Source organism: Python bivittatus, unplaced genomic scaffold, assembly GCF_059951505.1.
Source record: "Python bivittatus isolate LINGU-HERP-01145 unplaced genomic scaffold, Pbiv_v1 ctg000680_np1212, whole genome shotgun sequence".
NCBI lineage: Eukaryota > Metazoa > Chordata > Lepidosauria > Squamata > Pythonidae > Python > Python bivittatus.
In genome coordinates, this window is record NW_028277095.1 from 8,541,562 (window position 1) to 8,568,697 (window position 27,136).

The 27,136-nt window shown below is 47.4% G+C and overlaps 3 protein-coding genes and 1 long non-coding RNA gene across 5 annotated transcripts; 2 read left to right on the plus strand and 2 right to left on the minus strand.

The window, feature by feature from the left end:
• The first annotated feature begins 6,060 nt into the window (after positions 1-6,060).
• TIMCC (TIM double twin CX3C motif chaperone) lies at positions 6,061-8,923 on the plus strand. 2 transcript variants are annotated; one of them, XM_088152025.1, is made up of 3 exons: positions 6,061-6,225; positions 6,798-6,938; positions 7,807-8,923. In XM_088152025.1, the coding sequence occupies exons 1-3, from the start codon at positions 6,139-6,141 to the stop codon at positions 7,993-7,995; spliced, it is 417 nt and encodes a 138-aa protein (XP_088008151.1). In that variant the 5' UTR covers positions 6,061-6,138; the 3' UTR covers positions 7,996-8,923. The 2 variants fall into 2 exon arrangements, with proteins under 2 accessions (XP_088008151.1, XP_088008152.1); XM_088152026.1 differs by lacking the exon at positions 6,061-6,225 and adding an exon at positions 6,272-6,620.
• LOC103054177 (uncharacterized) lies at positions 7,149-10,945 on the minus strand. The gene is made up of 3 exons (XR_001559965.3): positions 10,653-10,945; positions 7,775-7,832; positions 7,149-7,330 (listed from the first exon to the last, which is right to left on the minus strand). It is a non-coding gene; the product is annotated as an uncharacterized LOC103054177 (long non-coding RNA).
• Positions 10,946-11,055: 110 nt separating this feature from the next.
• Positions 11,056-15,483, plus strand: SNRPG (small nuclear ribonucleoprotein polypeptide G). Its single transcript, XM_007432089.4, has 4 exons — positions 11,056-11,197; positions 12,668-12,690; positions 14,909-15,033; positions 15,322-15,483. The coding sequence occupies exons 1-4, from the start codon at positions 11,166-11,168 to the stop codon at positions 15,370-15,372; spliced, it is 231 nt and encodes a 76-aa protein (XP_007432151.1). The 5' UTR covers positions 11,056-11,165; the 3' UTR covers positions 15,373-15,483.
• A 355-nt stretch (positions 15,484-15,838) lies between these two features.
• On the minus strand, positions 15,839-26,473 carry PCYOX1 (prenylcysteine oxidase 1). Its single transcript, XM_088151918.1, has 6 exons — positions 25,988-26,473; positions 25,287-25,493; positions 23,555-23,729; positions 21,981-22,192; positions 20,810-20,965; positions 15,839-18,285 (listed from the first exon to the last, which is right to left on the minus strand). The coding sequence occupies exons 1-6, from the start codon at positions 26,109-26,111 to the stop codon at positions 17,648-17,650; spliced, it is 1,512 nt and encodes a 503-aa protein (XP_088008044.1). The 5' UTR covers positions 26,112-26,473; the 3' UTR covers positions 15,839-17,647.
• Positions 26,474-27,136: the final 663 nt, after the last annotated feature.

The window sequence follows — 27,136 nt, forward strand, 5'->3', positions numbered from 1 at the left end:
CGGGCCGTCTGTGACTTTTGCAGGAAAATAGCCCCGGCATTTTCGCCCCCATCATTTGTTCCATTTCTGTGGACATAAATCTCTGACGGTGACAAAGCCCTAGTCCAGCACCTCCGAGGCCGCCCAGCACCGCCCGCCCAGAGCCGCGGAAGGAGCCGCTGGCGATGAGACGGAGGAAGCCCCAGAAGCAAAGCCGGAGCGCTGGCGGCGCTCGCGAGGGCCTCCCCGTCTGCGGTCGAGTTCCGCGATCCCGCTTTCCGGGACTGACTTTACACGCGGCTCCCCCTGCTGGCAATGGAGTCGCCCTGAGGCCGTTGAGCCCCCCCCCCCCTTTCCCGGACAACCTGTCCTTTGCCACCGCCGGCAGAGCTGGTCCCCGTTCAGGGTTGAGAGAAACCCGTGAAGCTCCTTCGGCTTTCGTGGGATAAACCCACGGAGCTTCCGTGGTTGGAGGCAGGAGCCTGCGGATCCCGTCGCTGGAGAACAGCCACGAGAGACTCCAACAGCCCTCGTGCCCTGCGGGTGCAAAGAGCGTGGAGTGGAACAGAAGCACCTCTGGCAGGTCCGGAAGTCTCCTCCTCTGGCATTAACCCCCAGTGAGGCACTGCCTTGACGCGGTTGTGGGGCCTGCGTGCCCCGAGGAGGACGAAAGCCGTGCCAGAGGTTCGGCCATACTGGACAGGTCTCATCAGAGGAACCAGACGAAGAGGGCCTCTCCCAGAAACAATACAGTGAGACGCAATTTACAGAAAACTATACCGGATCAGTCGTCACCCGGGTCAACAAGGACCATGCTAGGCGTTCTAGTTCACAGACACCTGGTGGCAAGTGGGCTACAGGACTCAGGACTGTGGGATGAGCAATTATTATTGACTGTATCTATCTTGCTACTTTAGAGTCCAACCCTTTTCTTCACAGCCATTCCACCAAACAAACATGCATGCTAGTCTATGAGGAGTCAGATACCACCCTGGAATAGTTTAAGAATTCCTTTCTTTAATTTAGGCTGAGGAAGATCAGCCTGGTTTCCATTTCCATATCTGATTCCAGTCTTGGTTCCCTCGTTGGAAATCTTTTCTCCCATTCCAATTTCAACCGGAAGAGCCTCCCTCCTGAAGTCACAGGGGCTCCATCCCTGGAGGCCTTCAAGAAAAGACTGGAGTGGACTGAGGATCCCTGCCCTGGGCAGGGGGCTGAACTAGAAGATCCCCAAGGAGCCTTTCAACCCTAGGATTCTTGCAATCAGTTAGAGACTGGTGTGCTTGTTCTGTAATAATATGATAGAATCCCTCAGATGAATCTGAAAGATTCAGTACCCCTGCTTTGAAGTTTGCCATGGGTCTGTTTGCTTGAGCTTTTATTTCTGATTTAAGAAGAAAGGATCTAAACCAGTGTTCCTCAACCTTGACGATGTAAAGAGGTGTGGACTTCAACTCCCAGAATTCCCCAGCCAGAAAGACTGGCTGGGGAATTCTGGGAGTTGAAGTCCACACTTCTTAAGTTGGTAAGGTTGAGAAATGCTGCTCTAGAGTCCTCTAGGGAGTTTCCATGGGTGAGGGGGGAACTAGGATCTGGGTCCAACACCTTCACCGCCACAGTGCCACCAGCCCTTCAAAATCTCAGCCTGAAACAATAGTAGTGGCTTATTTTAGCATCTAGTTTTCAGAATTTCTTTCTCCAACCTTTTGAGAGATCACACCACAGTGTAAAGCACTGGTGGAGACAGCTAAAACTAAGCTCATTTTAACACACATTTATTGTCTTGGCATGGAAGGTTAAGTACCATTAAGCCAGAACTCATCGTGATCTATTTTCAGAAGCTTAGAGAAGATTGTCCTTATTTTTCAAGACCTATATTTCTTGTTTAGGCAGAGAAAAGGCTCCAAAGAACCCAGATTCTACTTAGACCAGAGACGGCCAGGAAATGCAGGAGTGAGTTTCAGATTTTCAGGAGGCAGCAGCTCCAGAAATGCTCCAGCTCCTGAGAGCAATGCATAGTTTCCCATAAACTATTTGGTGCACCTTTGAGGACCGGAATGGAAGCAGCCATGTTTGGGTGCCCCACGGGGATGCTGACTCTCAGCTCCAGTGCTGGCCTGTGGGCCTGGACGGGAAGGAGCCCAGCCTCCGGCCACTGAGCAGTGGCATTGTTCATTCAGCAGACGCAGGTGTGGCTGAGCCTGCCAGGCCAAACATTTCAAAGAGCGCCAGTCAGTGGCTCTCTCAAGCCAGACCGAGATGTGGCCTCAGCTTCCTTCACAGCTTTCCAGGGTGTCATGTTCTGTGTACGTCTGGGGTTTCCTAAACCTCTTGACCCTCGTTGTACACACTGCCGCTGTTGAGTGGGGACTTTTCCATCCATTCTGAGCTGTTGGCTGCCCCAAATTGTGTTTGGCCCAGATGGAATTTTTGCAAGAATTATGAATGAGTTAATGTCTGCAAGGGGTGCTTTGAAGACACAGTGCGTGTTTTCAGCAGCAAACGGTTAGCTTTGCAAGAAAGAGACTTCTCTTCCAGTTTGGGTTGTATGTTAATCTAAGCTCTTTGACAGCTCATAATACTTAGCTGTACTTCAGGTTTATAAAGCACTTCTGCTTGATTTGGGCAAGCCTCACAACAGACCTGTTGGGTAGGTCAACCTTAGTATCCCCATGTTGCAGGTTTGGGCCTGAGGCTAAGAAAGGGGGAGAACCCACAGGAGACTTTCAAAACAGGGGCCTTCCCAGATTGCGTGTGGTTGACAAATCCCATTCCTTCCAGACAGCCTGTCCTTAAAGTGCTAACTTGAGAATGGGATACGGACTTCCTTGTTTGCTCAGTGGGATTTACTTGTAAGCAAACGCTATGAAATGGTGATGAATTGTGTAGCTCTTTATTTATTACATATGCTCTGACTCAAAGGAGTAACCTAGGTATTTCCAAACAATCGCTTTAAACAATAATCAACTAGCCAGTGCAATCCAAAGCATATCGACTGAGACGTAAGCTCTATCTGAGGCCAACAGAGAAAGAAAACCACGGTGGAAAACAGGGATGTCCACAAAGGGAGGGTCAAAAAAGTCAAGATGCGCTATGCTCTTGCACATATAAAAGAGGAGGGGCTTCAATTTCACAGTTGTGGCTGCCATCTTGATTATTTTGATCTGCCCTGGCCACCTCTGGCTACTGACCCAGGCAGAGGGAAAGCCATGAGTTAGGAGCACCAACCGAAACAGCACGGAGGAAGGGCCAAGCATTGGCTGGATCCTTCTGCTTCTTCCCCATCCTTGGCCTTTCGGTAGCAACTCACCTGGATGGATGGATGAATTTAGCACACCTATTGCCCTACGCCCTTAAAAAAAAAGCTATTCAAGAAATTGCCTAAATAAAAACACACTAGTTTTAAAAAAATAAGTTTAAGTCTGTTATTGCCTTGACCCTGAGGAGGCTTGATCACGTTGGGGCGTGTCTGTATGTGAGAAACTGAGCTGAAAGAACATGAGTGGGGCTTGGGGCCAGGGAGGCTGTAAGGATGGCTGCAAAGCCAGTTGTACAATGGAAGAGGGTAACTCACGCCTAAGCAGGGGCCAGAACACATCCCATCCCATGCAAATTTCCCCGAAATGTTCTATTCCTTGGGAGAAAAAAATCAAAAGCAAACCCACTGAGATTTTTAAACTGTTAGGGAAAAATGAAGGGCAAATCTCTACCTGGCATCACTGTTTGCTTATGTCTGCCTGTTCATTTGATGGTGTGATCTGATTCTTGATTATTTTTCTCTTTTTAGAGGCAGGCAGGAAGCCTTGCCCCCCACCATCAAGTAAATAAAGACTTGGCTGTCCCATAAGGAACCCCCAAATTGGAGCCAAATTCTGCCTCAACCCAGCAGAACCAAGACAGGTGTCTGCTGAAGTGGTGCAGGTTCCTGTCATCTGGAGAACACCTGGGAGGGGGCCTTTGGGGCACTTCCAGTATGGATGGGTGGGTCCCCGAGGCTGAGTGGAAGGAGAAGGAGAAGGAGAAGGAGAAGGAGGAGAAAATATGGACAGCTCAGCTGGGAAGACCAGGGTGAAGGTGGGGTCTGGAAACAGCAGCAGAAGGCTGATTCAGAAGTTGTTGTGACTCAACTCCCACCTTCTCTCAGCTGAAACTGGAACCAAAACCTTTCTTTAAATGAGGGAGGTCCCCACTGGGCTAACATAAAATGGGAGGTTTTGCCCACACAGTGATGCAATCTGGCTGGGGTACCTTCCTTTCTGAGTCAAGCCTTTGATCAGGAGGAGATTGATTCACTTCCTTCCCTCTGCAGGTGTGTCATTCAGGTGCCCTCTGCCAACAGCAGGACTTACTCCCCTGCCTTTAGCCATTTCCCTCCCAAGCTGGCTCATTCCCTTCCTGAAATGCCTCAGGATCCAAATTCTTGAACACAGGAAAAGGTTCTTTTGCAGACCATCCAAATGATCCTCACAAGAGCAGAATCCAAAATTTGCACCAGCAAAGAAACACAACCATTGAAATAAGCACATTTTCCTGCCTCAAAATAGCAGGAACCCTTGCCTGCTATGGTTGATAGTCATCTGATAGGGCTCCAGGCCCACAAAATAGAGCTCTGGGCTCTTGCAAGACTTGGGGGGCTGCAGGTTGCCCATCACGGTTTAGAGGGAGGCCTGGACGGTCTTCTCACTACTGTATGTCCCTTACGAGACCTAGCAGATGTGGCCTTTTGAACAGCCATGGCCAGAATGGGATCCGTACAGCTTGCCAACTCTGTTATCACTCCATTTTACTGTCATGCATGTTCATACCTGTCTGTCTGTCTATCTATCTATCAAATTTATATGGCCGCCCATCTCACAAGGAGTGACTCTGGGCAGCATACACAAAGCTATAAAACAATAAACATGTCAAAAAACAGTCAATATTAAAAAGTTTAAAAAAGCGTAAGACGCACAAGAAATGAGATTAGCAAGGGAGGTCCCTCAAGATCTCATATCTCAATTACGTATATCATTTCTAGTGTGAACTAATCATCATAAATGCTTTACGATGGAAGTTGGTCAGTGTGTTATTAGCAGCGCACTGACGCAGAGATACGATATGGATCGTTCACGAAATGTGCCTGCCGGTGGAAGGTGTGACGTGCTTGTTCCCCTTGAGATGGGGCTGTGCTCCATCCACGCCCGTGACCGGAGGTTGGGGATTCGCTTCCGTGCGCGATGGATGCCATACACACCTGTGAATAAGCCCAAAACGCACCCCAAAAACCGGGTTTAGCTTATCCGCAGGTGGGCTTATCCATGCGTATATGTGGCAATACTTTCCTAAAGTAGTTGTGTGTCCCATATATGTTCGCATGAAAGCCCATCCGCAGATGGGCTGACCCTCGACTTTTTAGCCAGAACACCGTGAAAAACGGCAAAGCCCTTCGTTCCGCTGCATGCAGCTGACTCTGGAAAGGCAGCCGCTGCTCGCTGGGGCGAAGCTCCTCGGGCTGCGCCAGCCTTGCAAGGTAGTCCGGGCAGGGAGCACGGCCAGACGGGCTAATTGCCCTCACTGGCTGCACAGCTGCGGCAGCGGCCACCTTTCTTCTCTCTCTCTCACACACACACACACACACACACACCGGGGCAATCCCAGTGGGCAGAACAGACGGAGACCCCGGAGCGAGCTAAGAGGCGCCGTCGCGGAGCAGGTCTTCTGTGCGGCTGGTGCTAACCAGCATGGCTCGCCCAGACGGGGCGGGCTCCCACAGACTCCTCTTCACGTCCTCACAGTTCGTGGGAACGATGGGGAAGCGGCGTGTCACTGTCTTTCCGCGGGATGCTGTTAATCTCCCAGCTCGGCATTTCCTTGTGGTCTCCCATCCGAAGGCTCCCGCTCCCCAGACGAGCTAAGCGTACTTCCGTCGTCCACAGCGAAAAAGGAGCTGAACGGGTCGAGGGGCTCTCCGGGCGCCCGCTGAACGCGGAGGGCGGGGCGGGGCGGGGCGGGGCGACGCCTTCCCGCCTCCCCGTCCAGGATTCCCGGCCGCGGGCCGCGCGGGCCGCCCTGCAGTGCCGGCGCCGGACGCGCGGGGCCGCTGCTGCGCTCTCGGGCCGCCACGAGGGCCCGGCAAGCCCCGACCCGCCCCGCCCCGCCCGCCGTCCGCGCGCCGCAGGCATGGCTGAGGCCCAGCAGCTGCGCGTGCAGGAGGCCATCGACGGCATGGTGCAGGGGCTGGAGCGGGAGCACATCCGCAGGATGCAGGTCGGGCGGGCGGCAGGGCGGCCCGCGGCGCGGCGCGGCGGGGCGGGGCGGGGCGGCCCGGGGAGGCCGGCGGCTCTTCGCCGCCTTCGCGCCGCTGCGGTTTGGCGGGGGGACGGGCGAGCCGCGGGTCAGGGTCGTGCTCCGCGGTGTCGTGCGAAGTGCTTAACTCCGTGGCCAGCGCGGCGCGTTCAGCCGCCATCATTCGCCGGCCCGGAGTTCGCACGACGCCGTGGCGTTAACGGTCGTTTGGCGACCGGGTTTGGACCTGCCTGGGCTCAAGGCGCCCGCCCGCCGGCCCACCGGCCCGCCGTGAGGTGTGGGCCCTGGTTTATGGCTTGGGCAGGGGCCCGTCCAGCCAGCTGGGGTTCCTTCTGTGATCCGTGAACCGCGCTGTTGTGAGTCACGGCCCCAGAGACAGTGGCTCCCCTCCTGCCCCGATTGTGGCGGTTCTAATGAATGGATTTCGGGGGGGGCACTTTCCAGCCTTCCTGGGGCCAAGGGCGAGAGGCTGGCAGCGCCAAGAGCCGTTCTCTAGCCGGTGGCTCCTTCCTGACGCCCGCTTCTCCTTGCAGGGAATCATGTTCCGGTGCAGCGCAACTTGCTGTGAGAATGGCAGGGCATCCATGCAGCAGGTGCACCAGTGCATTGAGCGCTGCCATGCTCCCCTGGCTCAGGCCCAGGCGGTGGTCACCCAGGAGCTGGAGAGATTCCAGGTGAGGAGGAGGAAGACGGGCGCCTCGCGGGGCGCTGGACTTGAACCTTGCTAGAACTGCTGGTCCCTGCGGCCGTTTTTCTGGGGGGCAGCGAGGGAGCTGGCCCAGGGGAAGCGCACATCCGCTGCGGCCCCAGGCCTCGTTCTCCTGGCAGAGCGAGAGCGCTTTGTTAAAAGACGATCTTAAACAATCACGCCCCAAGCGACTCAGTTCTGGTTTATATTTCCTTTAACACCTTTGAAAGGGGTCTCTCGTCAGTGTTTTAATACCGATGGAATCTTGCTGTTGGGTCAGTGATCGTGGCGGCAAGAAATGCCCGCAGCCCTTCGTCTCTGGCCCTTGGAGTCTCATCGGGTCACGTTTGCTGACAATCGGTGCTCCATTCTCCACATCTGTGACAGGAAACATGAAAAATAGTCTTCATTTGGAGTGTCCACACAGCGTGGTAGAGAAATTGTGGCCCTGATGGTGTGATTAAAGCAGTTTTTTGTGTGCATCACACATAAAAACAGGCGGAGATTTGATTGCACTGTCACAGCTGCCATCTTGACTTTGCTTACTCTGTGGGCACCCCTGCCTTCGATAGTTTAAAAAGCTAAGAACCACCCCTCCCAAATTAAGGGGGAAGAAACCAGCCGTACCAGCTTTGCATCATTGCCCCACTCGGTGTGGCCCTTGGGGCAGCACCCCAAAGGTTCCCCAACCCCAAATTCCAAGGAAGCCTATCCCATTACGAATCTGGAATCGGCTGATCTCCCCGTTTCATGAGGAGGACAGCACCGTAGCTCCTCCCCCCCCAGTTTATGCCATGCGTTCCGGTTCTTAGCCATGCCCACCTCTAACCACGTCTCCGGTTCTTCCCCTGCAGGACCGCCTCTCTCGCTGCACGATGCACTGTAACGATAAAGCAAAGGATGCTTTGGATTCAGGGAGCAAAGAATCGCATGTCAAGCTGCAGCTGGAAAACTGTGTGATGAAATGTGTGGATGACCACGTTCACCTCATCCCCAGCATGACCAAAAAGATGAAGGAGACCTTGGCTGGCATCGCTCAGTAGCATCCCTACCCCTGAGCACAAACCCGGGTCAAGCTAGGAAGGGTGTGATGAACTTGATGAAAACCAGGGAACAAAAGTGGGAAAGAGTCGGGTGCCTTCTCGGGGTTATGATGGCCCCAGGGTACGCCTGGTCTTGTGGAAGAAACCTGGAAGGAAGGCTGCCAGTTGTCAGAATGGGAAACCAGTGACTGGGTTTTCCCTAGCTCATGGATACGCTCACAAGCCCAGGCAATTTCTCTGCCTCGTTTTGAACAATTCTCCCTTCCCTGGTGGCGATGATGGGGCAGAAGAATTGAGAAGGGGCTTCATTAACAGCTTTGAAGTTTGCTCGCCTGTTGTCTTTGCAGGGCAGATTCACTTAAGCCGGTTAAAATTATGCCTCTGGTGCTCCATAAAGGCACAAAATAAGTATTTCTATGATCCTGCTCAAGGAGATGGTTTGTTCTGGGCCTGTATCTTTCCCTGTTCGCTCTCTATGTTGTGATGTAATTTAGTGGCAGAAGATGTAGTATTTGAACCTTTTTGAATTCTCCCAAGCTGGCCATCATCTCATACTTTCATCCAAATCAGGCAGGAATTGTTTTGTTCAGGCAGCGGATACGGGTGTATGTGCCTTAATGCTTCCTCAGTAGGGGGAAAATGCATTTGTGTGTCTATCCAAGTCTGGGCAAGATCTGAGCAGAAGTATCATCACTGACAGCGGGTGCGTTTTGCCACCCACGGATGAGGAGGGATTCAAACACAAAGGGACCCATCTGAACCTGGAAAGTTGTGCGGCTTAAGTTTGCTGAGTGAGTCAGAAGTGAAGGTTTTAAGGGGGTTTTAAAAATGCAACATCAAAATGTGAATTTTGCTACGGGAATATGTGACATCTTTTTAGTCACTCCCAAACCAAATGTTTATTAAACTCTTAAATCAAAATCTTGTACTGTTTCTCAGTCACTTTCAAATTATTTGTATTTGGACTGTGTTCCGAGTTCATTTCAGTATGGAGAATTTCCTTATCGGCCCACTTTTACTGTTATTCCCAGGACTTCTGTCGGTTATGGTTTTTACTTAGAAAAATGGGCTGAAAAGAATTGTTCCCTCACTCCATTGCTGGCTGTGAGGGCAGAATAAACAAACTTCACTATAGGAGTACTGCACACATATTAAAGAAGGAAATGCCTGTGAGGGATTGATCAAAACCAGTTTTTGATGGAGGAAATTGTCATCCTGCTTAAAGTCTTGTGAATTGGAATAGTCTCACAAATTGTGAAGTGATAAGAGTCCAAGGTAAAGAAAAGGAAAGTCGGGGAGCAGTATTTTCTCTCACTGGTCAACCTGCCAACGCAGCGATGCCTGGCACGTTCCTTAAGAGCTCCGGACATTCCCTAGCAGTGGCTCCGTCTGTTGAAACTAACCAGGGACCTCTAGCAGTCTCCATTCAAGTACTAGCCTGGTCTGATCCTTTTTGGGGATCAGCCATGGTTGCCCAGATGCACCTCCTGTTTTAGTGAATCACAAGCTAGTGCAGAAGAAATTTCTTCATAGACTTCTTTAATAACGGGTCTGAGAATCACTCTTGTTGAAGCATTAATTATTACGGTACCGGAGGCAGTAGTGGCAACCAAAAGAAGGGAGGGGCTGTATGCCTGTTACATTCAGATTATGCTGCTATATCCATTCAGTTATACCTATATATATAACTATATATAGTTAGGCTAATTACAATAGGGTTAGTACAGCAAATAACTGAATGGATATAGCAGCATAATCTGATTGGGTATGGGTATTAATGAAGGATAGGGAGGGTGGCACTACACAGACAAAAGCACTTTTTGTTAGACAACCACTGTGCTCTCTGGACAAGAGTTACAGGTGGTCCTCATTTACAGACCACAATTGGGACTGGCAACTCAGTTAAGCAAAGCAGTCGCTAAGTGAAACTGCAACTGCTTACATTCTTCCTTCAGCTTTCCTTTGCTGTACAGACCTGCAAAGGTTGTAAATGCGAGGATTGGCCGCAACGTTACCTTCTCATCAACAGTCGCTAAACGAGGCAGCCGCTAAACAAGGACTACCTGTACTGAATAAGCATTACTAGGCGTTGTCTCCCAGTGGTCTGGCTTCCCAGTGCTTTTCTTGTCTGGGGAGGGGGCAACTGACTTGCCTTAACTAACACCATCTTCCTACTACAATACCTAACCTACTTTTAGCTTAGTTTAGCATGAGTGAAGCCAGCCAGTGTTTTTCCCCTATTTTTTATTATTTCCTAGTGGGAGACCAGCCCTGCTCTGCTTTCCTATTCAGTGTATCCCGAATCCTCGGCCGGAGACCAAAAGGTGACATTTCCTTCTCGTGAATGAACTGATGTGGGACTGGTGGAGGTTATTTCTGACCCTTCCAGGAGGAGGAAGAATCAAAATGCAGCCTTACAGGAAGACACCGATTTGTGAAAGTCTCTGTGGGAGCTGCCTCTGCTCACCCTCCCCCAGAAGGAGACCAACTGATTTCCATTCCACGGACAACCAGGTGGGCTTCCAATGCTTTGGACTACAACTCCCATCATGCCTTGCCCCAGGACATGCTGGTGACGGCAGTCAGAATGCGGGGGGGCTCATGCTGTCCGCTCCTGCAACGCGCGTTGCTCCTATCGGCATCCAAACCGACCTCACCGGCTTACTCTGAAGCAGCTCCCCTTCCGCTCGCGGGTTTACTCCGCGTAGCCTCGCATGGAAACACGTTGCAGTATCTTAGCGTTTGCTAAGAACCCCATATCCGGACTGCAAAAAATCCGGACGACCACGCGATAGCAGCAAAGCGACCGCCTACCTCTGCTGCCACCTCGTGGTCGCCCGCACTTCTGCAGCCCGGATCAGGGCCGCGGCAGGCGCAAAGGGGCGCCGGCCTCCGGGCTCTGGGCTCCGCGGAAGCACGTAGCGCAGGGAACGCGGGAGCCGTCGCACGACTTCCGAGGAAGGCGTTACTAGGACGTCGTGGGCGGGGCGCTCGGTGATTGGTTGCTAGGGCTGGGGAGCGGGCTCGAGCTTCGTTGGCTCGGTCGACCTTTGCGCCTGCGCCTGAAGCGCCTAGTGATTGGGCAGTGAGGTGCGCGCCGTGCTGACGTCCCACCGGAGCAGAGACGGGCGGCGGGCGCTTCGCGTGGCGGCCGGGCTTGAGGAGGCAGAATGAGCAAGGCGCACCCGCCGGAGCTGAAGAAGTGAGTGCGCGCCGCGGAGGAGCTCCGCCGCGAGGCCCTGCGGGGCGGGGGCGCGGCGGCGAGGGAAGCGAGCGGGAGGCCGGGGCGGGCGGCGGGAAGCCTCGCGAAGGCCGCCTCTGCGCCCCATCATGCACTGCGCGCCGTGTCGCCAGGGTGGTGGAGGGGCCCTCCTTGGGCGCCCGCCCAGGCTGCGGTCGCCGGCGGGGAGGCTCGGCTCCCGCTCGCCCCTGCCCCGCAAGCGTTTTGAGCCGCCTCCTCGACAAAGGGGAGAGTGGGCGGACTCTTTCTTCGTGGTACAATCTCAAGGCAGAGGTGAAGGGGGGGGGGGCTGATCGCCTGTAATAATAGCCCTCTCTGCTACCCCGTCACTAGTAATGCTGAAGGGCGGTCTTAATTGTAGAATGTTTTAAATTGTTAGTTTTTAATGGTTTTCTTCATTGTACGCCGCCGAGTCACGCTCTGTTTAAATATGATAGATTGATTGATTAATTAATTAAAATAAACGTGTATAAAAAACAAACATAAAATACATAAAACTCACAGTCGAGGTAATCCCATTCCTCAGAACAATTAGTCCCCATGCCCATTGGTGAAACCACGTCCTAGGGCCTTGCGACTAAAAAGGGAACTACGGTTTTGTTCCTGCTCTTGGAAAGGAGCGATCTTCCCTGAGGGCAACATGCTGGTGCGTCTCTGCATTGACCGTTGTTGAACCATCTTATGCGCAAAGCTTTGGAATTTTCCATTCCTCAATCAAAAAATGGATAAGTGCACAAGGCCAGATTATGGAGAGAAGCAATGGAAGCCTTGTAAGGTTGCTTAAGACAAGTGTGGTCCTAGGACTCCTGGATGTCCCCCAAGGCCCTCTAAGGGATCTACAAAATCAAAATTATTTGCCAGCCTATGTTAAAAAATAATGCAGTATTAAAATCCCATCAAACAATCATGAGAAGTGGTAGCAGCAGTGAATGTATCAATTTTAATTTTTAATACAGTAAGTGACAAATATTACCCATACAAACATAACTTTTAAAAGTGGGAAGGGGTCCTGAGAGAAAAAAGTTTAAGAATCACTGGCTTAAGAAAATGGTGCACTGGGTTGAAAACTAGATTTGTGTGAATGTGCATCCTTCCCACTGATAATGAACCTGTTGATTTCTTGCTCATTGCTAGAGTATTGTTTCATTGCAAACATGTAGATCCTGCCCAAAATATAAAGAGAGGCTTACAACTACAAAATTAAATCAGCATCAAATTAAAAGAGAAAAATCATAGCCTCAAACTAAATAGCAGGTCAAACAGCATCCCTAAAAACAGAGTCTTGCAGCAGTTGTAAGAACAGATGTGTTACCTTTTTAAAGTCTATGAATCCACAAATTCCCTATGCTGAGATGAAGCCTGTTGAATTAATTTTGTTTTATTGTGAACTTGGCTTTAGTGAAGCTTATTTCCTTTATTTTGAATTTTCAGGTTTATGGACAAGAAGCTTTCATGTAAGTGAACTGATTGTTTTTAAGATTCTGTTTTGCAAGGAAAGAACTTGTCTGTTCACCTTGTCCAAATAGTTCCCTTAGGATGTCCTGTGCTCACTTCCCCTTATAGTCTTTATTCTTTGCATCTGTTTCAGTACATTTCCAAATATTGGTCTTTTAAACTCTAAATAAAGCAAACATATATGAGATGCAGATGTGTATTACTTTTTTATTGATTCACGTAATTCATGAATTCTTTAGTCTCCCTGTATCTGCTTAAGCAACCCATTTTTTCAGTCTTCGCATCATTAATAATTTCTTGCCTACTTAACTTTATTGTGGATCACAGACCCAGACCATATTAAAATATATACAATATGTAATTAAAAAATACAATATAGCATACATAATAAAAGACCTTTATTGCGTTTAGTCTCCTTTGCTGTCATCAGTGCATAAATTCTACAGGCTACAGATATAAATCTTGTGACAGAGTTATTTTGGGATCTGTATCTGTCAAGAGAAGTTGTACATAGAAGTAAAGATGTTTAGACATTTGTTTCTTATATTCTCTCCTTCATGCATAGAGCCGTAATGTTCTTCCTTCATCCCTGATACATAAGCAGCAAAAACAGGAAAGTTGGCGTGAACCCAGTAATGATTGTAGTGGAAAGGAAATAATGATGGATACAGGTTTGGGGGAGAAAGATACACATGAATTTCACGTGGTACCATAAATATTTATTTCTCCAAATACTGTGTGCATATTTAGCAGATGGCTGTAATTAGTCCTGAAGCTACTGATTTCTCATTCTATCCAGATGAGTAAATAGAGGTTTGGAGGTTCTTCTTATTTCTCATTAGTTTTCTAATTTTCTTCAGTAGAAGAAGAATGATTGCCATTATTAACATTAGCTCTTGATTGCAAAATGGAGCTGTGAATGGAGGTGGTAACTCATATTACTTTCCCACTCTTCCTAGTCCACTGTAACAGGTGTTCTTAGAGTGGTGATTGGTCATCCTACAGGAAGTATTTTCCCCTATCTGCAAACACCACTACCAAGTAGGGTGACAAATAGACAGCATACAAATCACTATAAATAAATTCAGAACAAATTGCAGCTGTATGATATTGATAAGTTAAGTTGGGAGAGGCTACAACATAGCCTCTGTTCCTGGACATGGGCTGCAGATTAATTGCATAAGTAGTTGCTACTGCTTCCTACTTTGTCTCTGGGAAAGTGGTCTTAATCAATTGTTTACAATTCTTTGTCCTTTGCATTGACTGTGTTAATGCTTCTGAAGAGGTGTTCTTAGAATAGATGCTTCAGTTCACCAAATAGAGGAGGGAAACTTCCATCTAAAAAACAGAGCAGGAAGAAGTCCACAAGTATTTGCACACTCAGACTTCTGGTGAGTGCCGTGGTGAACTGATGTCCCTAGAAGAGAGGGACGACATTACGGCTGAAAATGGCATCTAGAAGCTGGATCCAGACCACCAAAATCTCTCTGGAGAAAGAGAGCTCAAGATTACCCACACATACTCCACACAGCTGCTTTTTGTGGGTAAACAGCAGGAACCAACATTATTACGGTTGGCTTGCAAGTGGCTGGGAGATTTCATTGAGCTTATAGCCATTAATGTAGCTTTTATGGACTCAAGGCTCTACTGAGGCTCACCTTTATATTGATTTATAGAGAATGGGTGAGTTAGGAGATGGAGAGATGGTTTTATTTTAAGAGATGGTGATAAGCTGTTAATGTTGATTATTCTTGCTGGGGATGATGGAGGTTTTTTTTTTAATTTTTTTGCACTTTTTAATTTAGTTACACACACACACTATGTAGATTGTACTAGCTTTATCTGTATAACATAATCTTCAATAAAAATTAATATAAAAATATTTGCAGTCTCACTGAATATGGTCCATCTTGTGAGGAATGTCTCATTTTGCTGTTGAATTTCTCCTGCATGAAATAGCAAATGACATTCAGCTACTAGTGATGTCTCACACTTGCCTTTAGCTTGTTCTAAGTATATAAGTAGCTGTTAATAGTGAAGGAGATGCTGTCTACTGGGGCTTATTTGTTCACTGAATACAACTTTGTTTAAAAGAATTGTGATTTAATGAAAACTGTTTAAAGTCTTAACTGCTAATTACTTGCCTTAGTTTTAAAAGAAAGACTCTTCTAGCAAAATATATTGAGGGCATTTTAACTTGCTGTCTGTTCTTTGCAGTAAAACTAAATGGTGGTCGACATGTTCAAGGGATATTAAGAGGTTTTGATCCATTCATGAATTTGGTGATAGATGAGTGTGTGGAAATGGCACCTGGTGGACAACAGAACAACATAGGGATGGTGGTAAGCAAAAATGAATTAAGTTATAAGGATTGTAAACTGAAGGCTTGAAAAGAAAATGGCTGATTGTGAAAAATCCTCATTTAAAAGCCTTTATATGGGTTGGGATCAGACTGACCATAAGGATGAGTTATTCCCACGTGGATGTTTATAACAGCTGCTTTTCAGCTAGAGCGGGATTTTAAAAAAACAAACAACCCTCCATGTTAGCTGTCTTTAGCCATCTTGGAACTGGTTTAAATATTTTTCTTCAAATGTATGGTAGTGGTAATTATTTGTTTTGACTTCTAGGTAATACGAGGAAACAGCATCATTATGCTAGAAGCCTTGGAACGAGTATAAATGAAGTACTGGCTCTTACCACAATGTGGACATTTTTTATTATTATTGTAAGTTCTACAGGAGCATTCCATGTTTACTTTTTTAAAAAATAAATGGTTAAAATTGGTATAACTTGCTTCACAACCTTTGAAAAACTAATTCAGGATTATATGAAATTTGAAAAATTGACTTAAAATTCACCTACAGGAATGGAGCTGTGATATATTAGCGTTCCACATATTTTGCCTAATAACTAAGTGAGCAAAACAATTCTAAGCAATTTGAACGAAAAATGAACTTTTGCTGGCAATGGTGATACACCAACATTCTTGACCACTTGAGATCCTGCTTTATGACATATTGGTCTAACCTCCCATAACATAACCCTCTTTAGTTGTTTTGGTGTGACACCCTTCTAGAATTCCCAGCTGCAGTGTAAGAACTGCAGTACTCATTTCCCAATGAAAGCAATTCCCATTGAAACCAGTGCAGGTTCAAAGAAAAGATCATTTATTGGAAAGTAGTGTACAGCTCTAAAGCATAGCTGGAACTGAGTCCCATGCAGATCAAAACTTAATTTTACTTCACTCCCATTTCACCCCTACCCCTTCTGTCTTTGAATCTGTTCTGTGCATGTCGACAAAGTCCTCAGGCTCCCAGGTTGGTACGACCTTGGAAGTCCCGACCTTGGAAGTCCTGGGCGCCAGTTAACAATCCATCTAAACCTAACGGTTCACATTCCATTCCCCCCTCCCCCGTGATGGCAGAAACGAAGCAAGCAAGCAAACAGTGCTGGATTGTGAGGTTCTGACATGCAGATCCTTAGTCACACATTTGCAGGAAGGCACAATAGCACCACCAGAATCATTTTTTTTATTCCCACTTTAATAACAGAACATTAGAAAGCGTGCCTGGTCTGTTACCTGCAAGTTGCTACGCAGTCTTATGGCTAACAGTCATGGACGGACAGAATGAGCAGTCACCTCACGTATCAGTTCATAGAACCACGTGCCTTGCAGTAAATGTATTCAAAATAATTTTCCTACTGCTTTTAGGTGGCTTAAATCTTTATTACTTAATTGCTTTTGGAATAGCGTTAGTTGCCCCTTGCAGCAAGCGTTTCTCAAGTAAGGAGAACCCTCAACCCTTTTCTCTACAAGGCTCTAAATACACATGCTCCCCTTGGATGCTGAAACAGATTACTCACCTAAACAAAATGCACATAATGTGAGGCACAATTCATACTGGGACTGTAGTACAGTCAAGTAATAAACAATCCACGGGCTTAAGGCATCTGTTTACTTCTTCAAGAGTAATAAAAGGAAAGCTACTTGCTAGTACAATTTTCCCGGCTGCCTGAATAAGCATCAAAGGACACACAGGGATAATTTTGATTAACGCTACCCAAGTCTCCCTTTCAAGATACTTTTTATTTTTTCCTTTTCTCAAGCTATTGTCTTTTAATACAGAGTGTTTGGTAGGTGCTACTCTGTATGTGTTGAGTTTGTCAAAAGCAATTCTGAATGCCCTATTTCCTCTCCCCTCCAAAAAAGGAAGGGGTTATTCAGAACTAGTGCCCTACTGTAAATGCAGCCAGAACAGCTGAATTGATTTTTCCACTGGAAGCTTATAAAATACGAATTTGAAAGGGTATTACTTCAATTTTTTGAACAGCCCAATTAAAAGGTTCAAATCAAGCATATTCATTTTTTTTCTGTACCATTCTCCAAACTTATGGCCTCCAGAATTGTAAAAATAACAACTTCCATACAAAGCTAATGAGTTGTTGGAGTTACTGTCTGGGAGACCAGCAAGTAAATGAAGTCTGTTGGTAACTTTATTCAGTGGTTTTAAGAAACACTGCTATGTAAAATACCTGAGTTGGCAACCCAAAGGCTTTATTCAAGGTTTTTCTTGTGCCCAAAATTACTTATAACAAATACATGATTTGTAAAAGAAATCCAGAAGATACAGTAGTTTTTAAATGGCTCCTGTGGCCAAGAATTCCCTCTAAAGTGGTTTCCTTGGAGTGGCAAAGTAAGTTCAACAGTGATGGTTGCAAACTGTTGTTTCTTACCTCACCAGAAGCATTTTGGTTCTTCCAGGAATGTTCTGAGCTTAAAACAGCCCTAGTTACTGCCAAATGGAGACATTTTAAGCTCAGCATTTTGGACTTGAAATGGAGCATTCCAAATTTCAGACATTTTGCACATTCATACTCAACATCCAAGATTTGTTGCAAGTTTCACGCACCCCTTGATGCCTCTCCCCGCTCCCCAATCATTGGCATGCCAATTCAAAGCTCTGTCTTGAGTCTCTCATGCAAATCCTCTTGATCAATCATATTCATCTTATTGTACCAGTGATGGTGAGCCAAGAGTGCAGCATTTTTGGCAGAAATTGCACTCATCTCCATGGCACTGGCTGTCCATTCTATAGCATTGAGGTAATAAATCTGGTCGTGGAGAATGAAAGGTGGGCACTTCTCAGGAGGGCTATAGTGTGGGTAGGCCAGCCATTTCCGTACTACCACCGAATCATAGGATGAGAAGAGCAGGTTCATTTGCTCTGTGGTCAGCAGCTGATTGGAGAACACTTTCCAGACAGGAGGGCTCAGGTTGCCTTTAACTGGAGAAACCATACCAATGCTGTCGATGAACATATGAGGATCCTCCATAGTGAAAATGTCCCCCAAGTTGAACTGAGAAGGATCCTGGTAGCCAAAAAAAGAAGCATTAATGCGCCCATGGACAAGTGTTGCTACCATCTGGTGGAAGGGAGCAGAGAACTCGGGAATCTGTGGATTGAAGTTGCGGAAAGTTATGTTAGCAATTTTCCGTTGCAAGGGAGTAGCGATGAGAAGGATGTCGTAGACATCTGATGTTACTCCAGACGTAGAATTGTAGGTAACCTCATATAGCTTCATCTGACCACCTTTAAAACAAACAAAATTAAAGCAGCAGTTTGATGTTACTATAATTTTTACTGCCTGAGATAGAGCACAGCCAGAGAGTTTTAGGGTATGTTTTCCAAACGTGTGGCCCAAGAAGAGAGAACAGGCCAGGCGTTTTTGTGCTGGCAAATTAGTTTTTTCAAAGAGCAGCAGAGTGCCAGCACTGCATGATTTCCATAGCTACTCTTTTTTTCCCCCTACATCCACACTCAGACACACCTTGTAAGAGCTTTCTCCTTGTTGTGGCCACCACTGATAGAATTGGTCCCAGGGGCATTTCGTTCTGATGTAGCCTCATTCCAAGGCAGCATGACCTGATTAGGTACCCTGCCTCTCACAATATCCCAAACTGGCAGATATTTATGGCAGAAGAGGGTTTTGCTGTTCAACCACTTAGTCTGTGATCTGAAAATCCTTCTGAACAATCCAGGATGGTTTGAAAGGAATGGGTGGAATCCCTCCAATGTTGTGTTTGGGGGACCGCAATATATACACTGAGTCTCAATCATCACAGAACTTCCTCTTCCCTGCAGTCTCTCCCAATCTAGGGCTGCTGCTGCTTCTCTTTGGATCTGGAAAGGGGCTTTCCATGACCAATGTGTTCATGGAATCTCTTGCTGCCCACTAGGCTGCCCCATCAAGCTTATGCTTGATTAAAAATCAATTTAAAAAAATGGGAAGCTTGCCTCTGCAAAGCACCAGCTTCCAGTACCCTCTCTTTCCCCAGTAATGGCACTGGACCCCCAATAGCTACGGGGTAGCTGCAGTTTGGTGCCTGCCTGCAGAGGAGAAAGATAGGTAAGGCTATTGGAGAACATGGAAGGGGAGGGGAGCTATAGTTTGGGGAATTTGGTTCTTGACAGCTTATGTCTCCAACAGAAGCCATTTGGTGAGAGCATCCTACAATATGTTCTCAAAATCACAAATGTACCCACTAGTCCAAAAAGGGTAGGGCCGTTGCCCTCTGGACATATGAAGACCTGCAAATGCCCAGACCTCCTCCTGATCGCCATATGTCCAGAGGGCAGTGGACATTTGCATTTGCTTGAAGCCAAACACTCCTTTCCAATTAGGAACCCTAATGAAACAGACTGTAAATACAAAATATTTTGATTATGTCTAAGCAAACATAAACCACTCCTGTTTCTGCTCAACCTCAGAAGATCTGGGGCTGAAGATCTGTTAGTTTACCCAAGGGCCACAGGAGCAAGACCCTTTCCCTGGATTTCTGTTCCGCCTCATGGATTCTCCTGCAGAGGCCTGTGACAGATCTCTTGCATCCATCAAAATTAAAGGAGGCTGCTGAAGTTCTAAGTTCTAACTAGACTGGACTGAGGAACACATTCAACCTGTCCTGGACCAAGACATGCTACCGCCCTACAATTCAGGTTTGCAGTTTGGGGTGCCTTCTGGAATTAGCCTTGAACTGATTACCTAAGTTTAGGCCACGGGCAGGAGGTCTGCCAGCTACAGCACTTGGCTAGTTAACATCTCGTTTGGACTACTGCGGTCTCCTGTGTGTGGGTCTGCCTTTGGAGAGGGTCCAGGGACTTAGAGGACACTGAGTGCCGTAGCAGGACTACTGACCGGGGGAGCAGAAGGAGCAAGGGGTTTCCTTGCTGTAGCCACTTAAAGGCTGACCCGTTCCGGACACAATCCTGACAATGATAAAAAGCTTCATATAACTTGGGAGCAGATTATTAAAAAGACCACCATCTCCTGCATAACCCAGCCTGGCTTTAAGACCCTCACAAGGGCTTTTCCTCAGTCCAGCTGCCATCAGAGGCACATCTGATGAGGCACATCTACGAGAGGAGAGATGACTGCCTTAGGCTCTGGAACTCTCTGCTAGATACCCAACCTTACTGCTTGAATTGTAATTACCAGAGCTGCCACTATCATCATCATCCTGCCACGAAAAATTGTTATTTTAGTACAGAATTTCAGCACAGCAATGCTACAAACTCTGGAAGTTGCAAAAATTGAGCTGACGGCCACATGGAGTTCAGGTACTTCAGTTTGGGGCAGGAATGGGAGTGGTTTGCCTCCCATTCCTATTCCTATCCTTGACATTTATTTAATTACAATCAATGACCAATCAGTATTCCCTTCCTTAACCCATCCCAAACTTTGAAAAAATGGGCAAAAACCTGTTCAGCCCTGACCCCTCCAGTGACATCACGTACCTAGAAGGCCTCCTGTGGTTCTCCAGGAGGCCAGAAGACAGTCGTGAGGAATGCATTCCTTTACAAGGTTGCTGATCTACGTTGGAAGAAGGCAGTCCATGCGCCCTCTTAAAGTTGTGGACTTTGACTCCCATCAGCTCCAGCACTTGTGACCAAAGGCAAGAATTGGGGAAGTGGTGGTCCCAAACTTGTGGAAGATAGCAGATTACCTGCTTGTTTTTAATCTTACACAACCTTCATACTTGATAGAATTATTTCATATTTTGCACCTGATGTTTTGCAAATGTGAAATAAATAAATAAAGATTAGGCAACCTCACCTGCATGTCCCTTTGACTTCATTTTTGCTTCTACAGAGATAACAGAGCCAGAAATCAGCTGGGCTTTGGAAGCGTACAGAAGGCCCGTGCACACCAATTTATTACCACCTTCCACCGACCAAAGTCCTGCACTTGCTCCAGCCAAAGATACAGCCCCTGCAGAGAAACAAAGTCCAGGAAGAAAATGGTCACACAAACCTAAACGAGACAGTAACTGAGGCCAGAATGATTCAGTAACAGGGTCAGACATAAAACTAAGCCAAAAATTAACAAATTGCATTATGGCTTTAGAAAATATATGAACCCAGCCACTGTAGTTAGTATACTTGCTTTATAACTTATGAGCAAATCAAAACACTATGGCTTATTGAGCAATGTTTAAAACCAACCATCATATAACATAATATGTGAAGCAGCTGTTATGCTCCATTTTCAACTGGTTCTGTAGTTTGTTAACTTCCAAGGAAGTGTTTTGGGGAGAATTCACTTCCCCCATTCATTGCTGTGCACAGGGAATTCCAGAAGCAGAAGTGTTGGAGAAAGTTTACTTCCCCAAATGTGTGCCTGAGGGTCTTGGTACATATTAAGAACTTGCAAGTGTCCCTTCAAGTAAACAAAATACACAGACATCATCTGCTTCCTAAACATATAATGTAACACATTTGTTAACAGTCCTGAGATTCTTTTTAAGAAAATGAAACATTAAGATTTATATATCAAATAAATATTGGGCCTTCCTTCCAGTTACAGACTTTGACAACATAGGAGCTTTGGAGTGCAACAATTCTGTCAGCTGGGAAATACTGAGAGTTGAAGTCTCAATCCTACTGGCACCCACAAGGCAAAGATGGGCCAGTAGCATCACGTGTGTCATCCTAGAAATGATGCAAATTACAAAATCTGTGTTATTTACAAGATGTCCCAGCTCATGTAATATTACCAAAAACATCTGCGGCACCAATACATTCTGGAAACATTAGGTTCTGGGTACTTTGTGTTAGCAAGAAAAGAAAATACATCTAATGCTGGCAAAACGTAACAGTGAGAGTGTACAGTGTTTCAAGGCTAAAATGATCCAATTTCAATGGGGCCCCCCAGAGGGATCAGAAGTGCACACAGTTCTCCTAATGGTCTTGTTTGAAAGAGTCCTCTACAAACAAGCACGAGTTACCTACGAAGCCGTTGATGCTGGCACTTTGCCCATAGTTGACTCGCAAGACAGGGATTACCATCTCGTTGATGAAATTCTGAGAGAATCTGGCCTTTTGCAGGGACTCATCAATGGTCTGGTTCAGCATGTGAAGAAAATTTGCTCCTCCGAGAGCATGGAGCAAATTCTCAGGGCTGCTGAAGGCATAGTCGTGGGACTGGTACCGATAGATCCTGGACCCAAAGGGGGAGGGGAAAGAACAGACTTAAGACGGGGATCTCGCAACTGTGCAAAATACATCAAGAAGTGGGGCAACATAAACATAATGAACATTTGAACTATTCTGAGTTGATGTTCCTGCCTTGTTTTTGAAGAAAACAAAACCAGTGGTGCCATTTGCTGTCCTCATGATAAATAGCAAATAGCATCTTCAAGCTGGTGCAAAAAGTTGGGTTTAAACTTCCATTATCCCCCAGATGATGAAGACAGTTGGCACCCACCAGATTGGGGGTTTTATATTATTTCACCCAAATGTACTGAAAAGCACAGGAAGATAAATTAGAAACACACATACAGCATCTCAAATTGCTTTGTTAATTCTGCTGAGTGTTAGTTTTTTTTCTCCCTTGCTTCTGAAGGTAAACAGCAAGGAAATCCCTAGATGGAACCTCTTATTATACATGTTTTAATGCAGTGTTTCTCAACCTCAGCAATTTTAAGATGCATGGGCTTCAATTCCCAGCATGCTGGCTGGAGAATTCTGGGAGTTGAAATCCATACATCTTAAAGCTGCTGGGGTTGAGAAACACTGTTTTAATGTTCTTAGGAAGTGGCAACTAGATTTTATGTAATTGCTGGCTGCCAAACAAACTGGTTTCATTTGTAGGCCACCTCCTGTTTCATCTCTTGTTGCTCTGTCACTTAACTGCAGAGCTGATTTTGTACCTACCTGTTTCATTGAACACTCAGGTGTTAGTTATTTTGTGTTTTATCTGTTTGCTTTTAGAACCTGCTCAGGGTGACCACAGGCTATGTTTTGAGATCAAAGAGGTGAAGAGGCCCTTCAGTTGAGTTCAGCTCTTGGGGACTTCATAGCCCTGAAGCTACAAAGAAGATGGCCAGTGCCTTCTTCTGGATGTTCTTCCTGCTCCCCACTCTAGCCTATGGTCTTGGCCTCCCATTCAAGTATGAACCAGCCTTGACTGTGCTTAATTTCCAGATCTGGAGAAACTCAGCAAAAGAAGCTTTGATTTATTCTTTTTTTTAACTAAGCCACCCTGTGGTCCTCTTTACAATTAGGGTATGACAGAGGAACACAACAACTTTAGAGCGAAGCAATTTCTTTTTCTTTCCATGGCAGGGTGAGGCCTTGCTTCCAAAAATAGAAGGGCCGGGGAAAAGCAAAAAGCATTCCATCTCAATGTAATAAGCATTAAATGAATTAAGCTCTCCTAACATGATTAACCTCACACAACATGCCCCATTGATAAGAATTTGGGGAGGGAGCTCAGGAAAACCTTTGGTGCAGAGGCTGCACCAGTGATGCCACAACACCCCTGTCCCCCTGCAGCCTTTTGCTTTGTGTCTCTCCTTACCTCATAAACTTTTCCAGGACTTCCTCCACCCACATGTAGATTCTCAAGGGGTTCAGTCCATAATGCCAGAAAAGCTTCAAAAGATTCCAGATGTACCAGCTGCTCTCCTCAAAGACAAATTCCTCCCCATTGTAAATGCCCATGAGTCTACCTTGACTCTCAGCAACAGAAAGCCCTGCGGATTTAAACACAGGTGCCCACAGCTTGAGAAGGAGGGGAAAAAAACCAGTGCCCCAAATTTCTGAAATCCTCCCTGCGGCTCCTGGCCCTGAAGAACAACACACACTGGTCACTATTCATCCTTAAATGGAGGGGGAAGGAAAGAACCAGGTTGCCTGGTTGGGTATTACTTTGGGAAATATTAATTGTATGTTATTTCAAAATAATTATATTAAGACGTGGAACGAAATTAAGAAGGACATGTTAAGATGGCAGAAATTAAAACTGTCACTGTCGGGGAGAATTTCTGTGATAAAAATGAATATTTTGCCTAGAATGATGTTTTTGTTTCAGACAATACCTGTTTTGACAACTTAGATACCATTCAAGCAATGGCAAAATGATGTATCTAAATTTGTATGGCAAGGGAAAAAACCACAAGTTAAATACAGAATGTTACAAGATGCAAAGGAAAGAGGAGGACTGTGTTTACCGGATTTGAAATTGTATTTTGCAGCTTATTGTTTGATTTGAATGAAAGAATGGGTGTTGCTGAGAAACAAAAGACTTTTAGAGTTAGAAGCACACTACCTGAGGTTTGGATGGCATGGATACTTATGATAAAGTTAAAAGTAATGTGGATTTTGAAAACCACTTTATTAGACTTGCCATATTGCGAATATGGAATAGATGTAAACCCAGGCTGTGCATAAAAACACCTCTATGGATCTCAACACAAGAAGCATTTTACAGAAGAGAAACAACAGGCAAAGGCAAATAGCTAATGTTTCAGGAATTACTGGAGAATCACCAAGGGGAATATAAAATTAAATCAAGAGAGCAACTAAGGGCAGAAGGATATAGTTGTCAAAGGTTTTCCTATTTACAGCTATCAGGAAGACTTGAAATGGATAAAAAGTCTTTTGTTAAGGAGCAAAGACAGACAGAATTTGAAGTACCATTGTGTATAGATGATGAACATGTAATTGCTAAAACGTATAAACTTTTATTGAAATTTGAAATGGAACAACAGGTTAAAGAATGTATGATAAAGTGGGCTAAGAGTTTTGGTTATAATATATAGATGGATCAATGGGAAAATACATGGTCAAAAGGGTTGAAATTTACATTACGTTATGATCTTAAAGAGAACTTTTATAAAATGATTTTTATAAAAACATTGGTAGATGATGCCAGAGCAATTATCTGGAAATGTTCAGTTTTTGTGATAAATCCTGCTGGAAAAGTGTCAGGCACAGGAGCTGTCACGCTCGACTCTGCATCTTAGCGCAAACGCTGTTGGTGTCCTGAGCCTGTATCACTCCATGCGCTGCCCACTTTAGAGGTCGCACACAGCACCATTCACATACAATAGGCAAAACAAATAAACCCTTCCTCTGAGCGTGAAGGGCAGAGAAAGAGGCCTGATCGGGGCCGCCGTGCCACCAAGCACCCAAAGTACACCCTTGTATTGCCTCCGAGAGAAACCCCTTGTTGGTCCCGGAGGAAGGAGAAAGGAAATCGCCCCCCCTCGGAACGGGAGCGAGAAGGGAGAAGAGCGAAAACGACTCACCCAGTTCTTTGACAAAATGCTTCATGTGCAGGTTAAGGGGATGGATGATGGATCCTCCAGCCTCAAACTCTTTCCCTTCCAGCTTGACGGTGGCCAGGCGCCCCCCCACCTCTCCTCTCTCAAAGACGTCAATCTGGACGCCTTTACCAAACTTCTGGCGAAGGAAATAAGCGGCAGAGGTGCCCCCAATGCCAGCTCCGATCACACCTGCAAGGAGGGTGTCGCGTTACTTCCTTCCCCCAGGACCGGACCGGACCGGAGCGCCTCCCCCGGCGGGCCCTCCTAACCCGGGCTGGACGTGCCCTCCCGGCATTCCTGGCCGGGGTCCACTGGGAAGCCGGGAGCGCTGCCGCCCTCCCTGCACCCCTGGATGTTCGGGGCACCCTTCGTGATGGGGCAACGCCAACGTGAGGGCTCAGCAGGCTGCCCAACCCGCCGGCGGCAGCCTCCGCCCAGGCCTCCGCTTGGGGGGGCTCTTCCAAGCGCTCCCGGCCTAACCGGACGTTTCAAGCCCGCGAAGGGGCGCCGAGGTCGGCCGGCCGGCCGGCCTGCCTGCCGGCCACAGCGGGACGGAGGGGGCCGAGGCAAGGCCGGCGGGCGCAGCGCCGCACACGGGAGCGGAACGCCTCGCGCCCGGCAGCTCCGGCCGCGGAGAGGGCGCCGGAAGACCCCGCGCCCCCCTCCCCGCCGCGGCCGCGTACCGATGCGGGCGGGCGGGCGGCGCAGCTCCGGCGGGCCCGAGGCGCCCCCGCCGCAGAGCAGCAGCCCCGCCAGCAGCAGCGGCAGCGGCGACCTTGGGCGGCCTGCGGGCGCACTCCGAGCCATGGCGGCCGAGGGCAGGCGGAGGCGAGCTGGCGCGGGCCCGCCTCGCCGCCGCCTCCTGCGAAGACGGCTGGCTGCCCCGCCCGACCGGTCGCCCCGCCCGCCCGCTCTGGAGGGAAAGCCCCGCGCGGCCGGCGGGCAGACGGGGAGGCGAGCCCGGCGGCCGAGCCCCGCTGGGCGGGCGCCTCTCGTCGGGAGCCGCCGCGGGCCGCGGCTGGGGGGAGGCGGCGAAGCCGCCCCGTCGGCGCCGAAAGCCCTCGCCGAGCCCCGGGCGACTCCCGCCCCGTCTGGGGCCGGGCAGAGGCCCCTCAGGCGCGGCCGGCTGAGCCGCCCTCGACGCGAGGAGAGACTATTCCCCTGCGCGGGCCGGGGATTCTGGGAGTTGAAGTCCGCCCCGCCTCCAGTGGGCAGGTGGAGGAACAGGACTCCGGCGGTTAGAGCAGCGCGGGTGATGCCTTCATTTCAGGGCAGTTTTGGAAATACGCTCTTCCTTTGAAAATAAGTGGCTTCCTTTCCTTCCAGCGCCTCAAAAATGCTATTTCCTTGGAACAAGCAGACAAAAAGTACACAAAAATATGCCAATACTGTGAGCGTACAATTTGTGCGTGTAACTTTTAGTCTTGTTGATTGAGTCTGTTTTTTTAATTTCTGTTGCATTTGGACGGTGCGTGTCTTTAACGCTACAAAACTCGTCAAGTTGAGAGTGTTCATCTTCAGACTTTGTATGAATTATGACACCTGCAATATAATTTGTTTTTAATCACTGCAATATAACCTGTTTTGTTTGTTTAATACCTGCAATGTAATTGGAATAAATCCAGGGATAAACTTTTTTTTTTTTTAATTTGTAGGGATATGACAAGATATGGGCCACCAATGAACATTTCCTAAGCATTTGGGAGCCCATCTTCTGATTCTCTTTGCCTGGTTCTAAAAGCGATTTTTTTACAAAACTTCAGCTGGACATGCTAGAAACTTTTTAGAACAATATTCTTGCTTTGAAACTTTCTAGGTGTGTCTGGACTAAC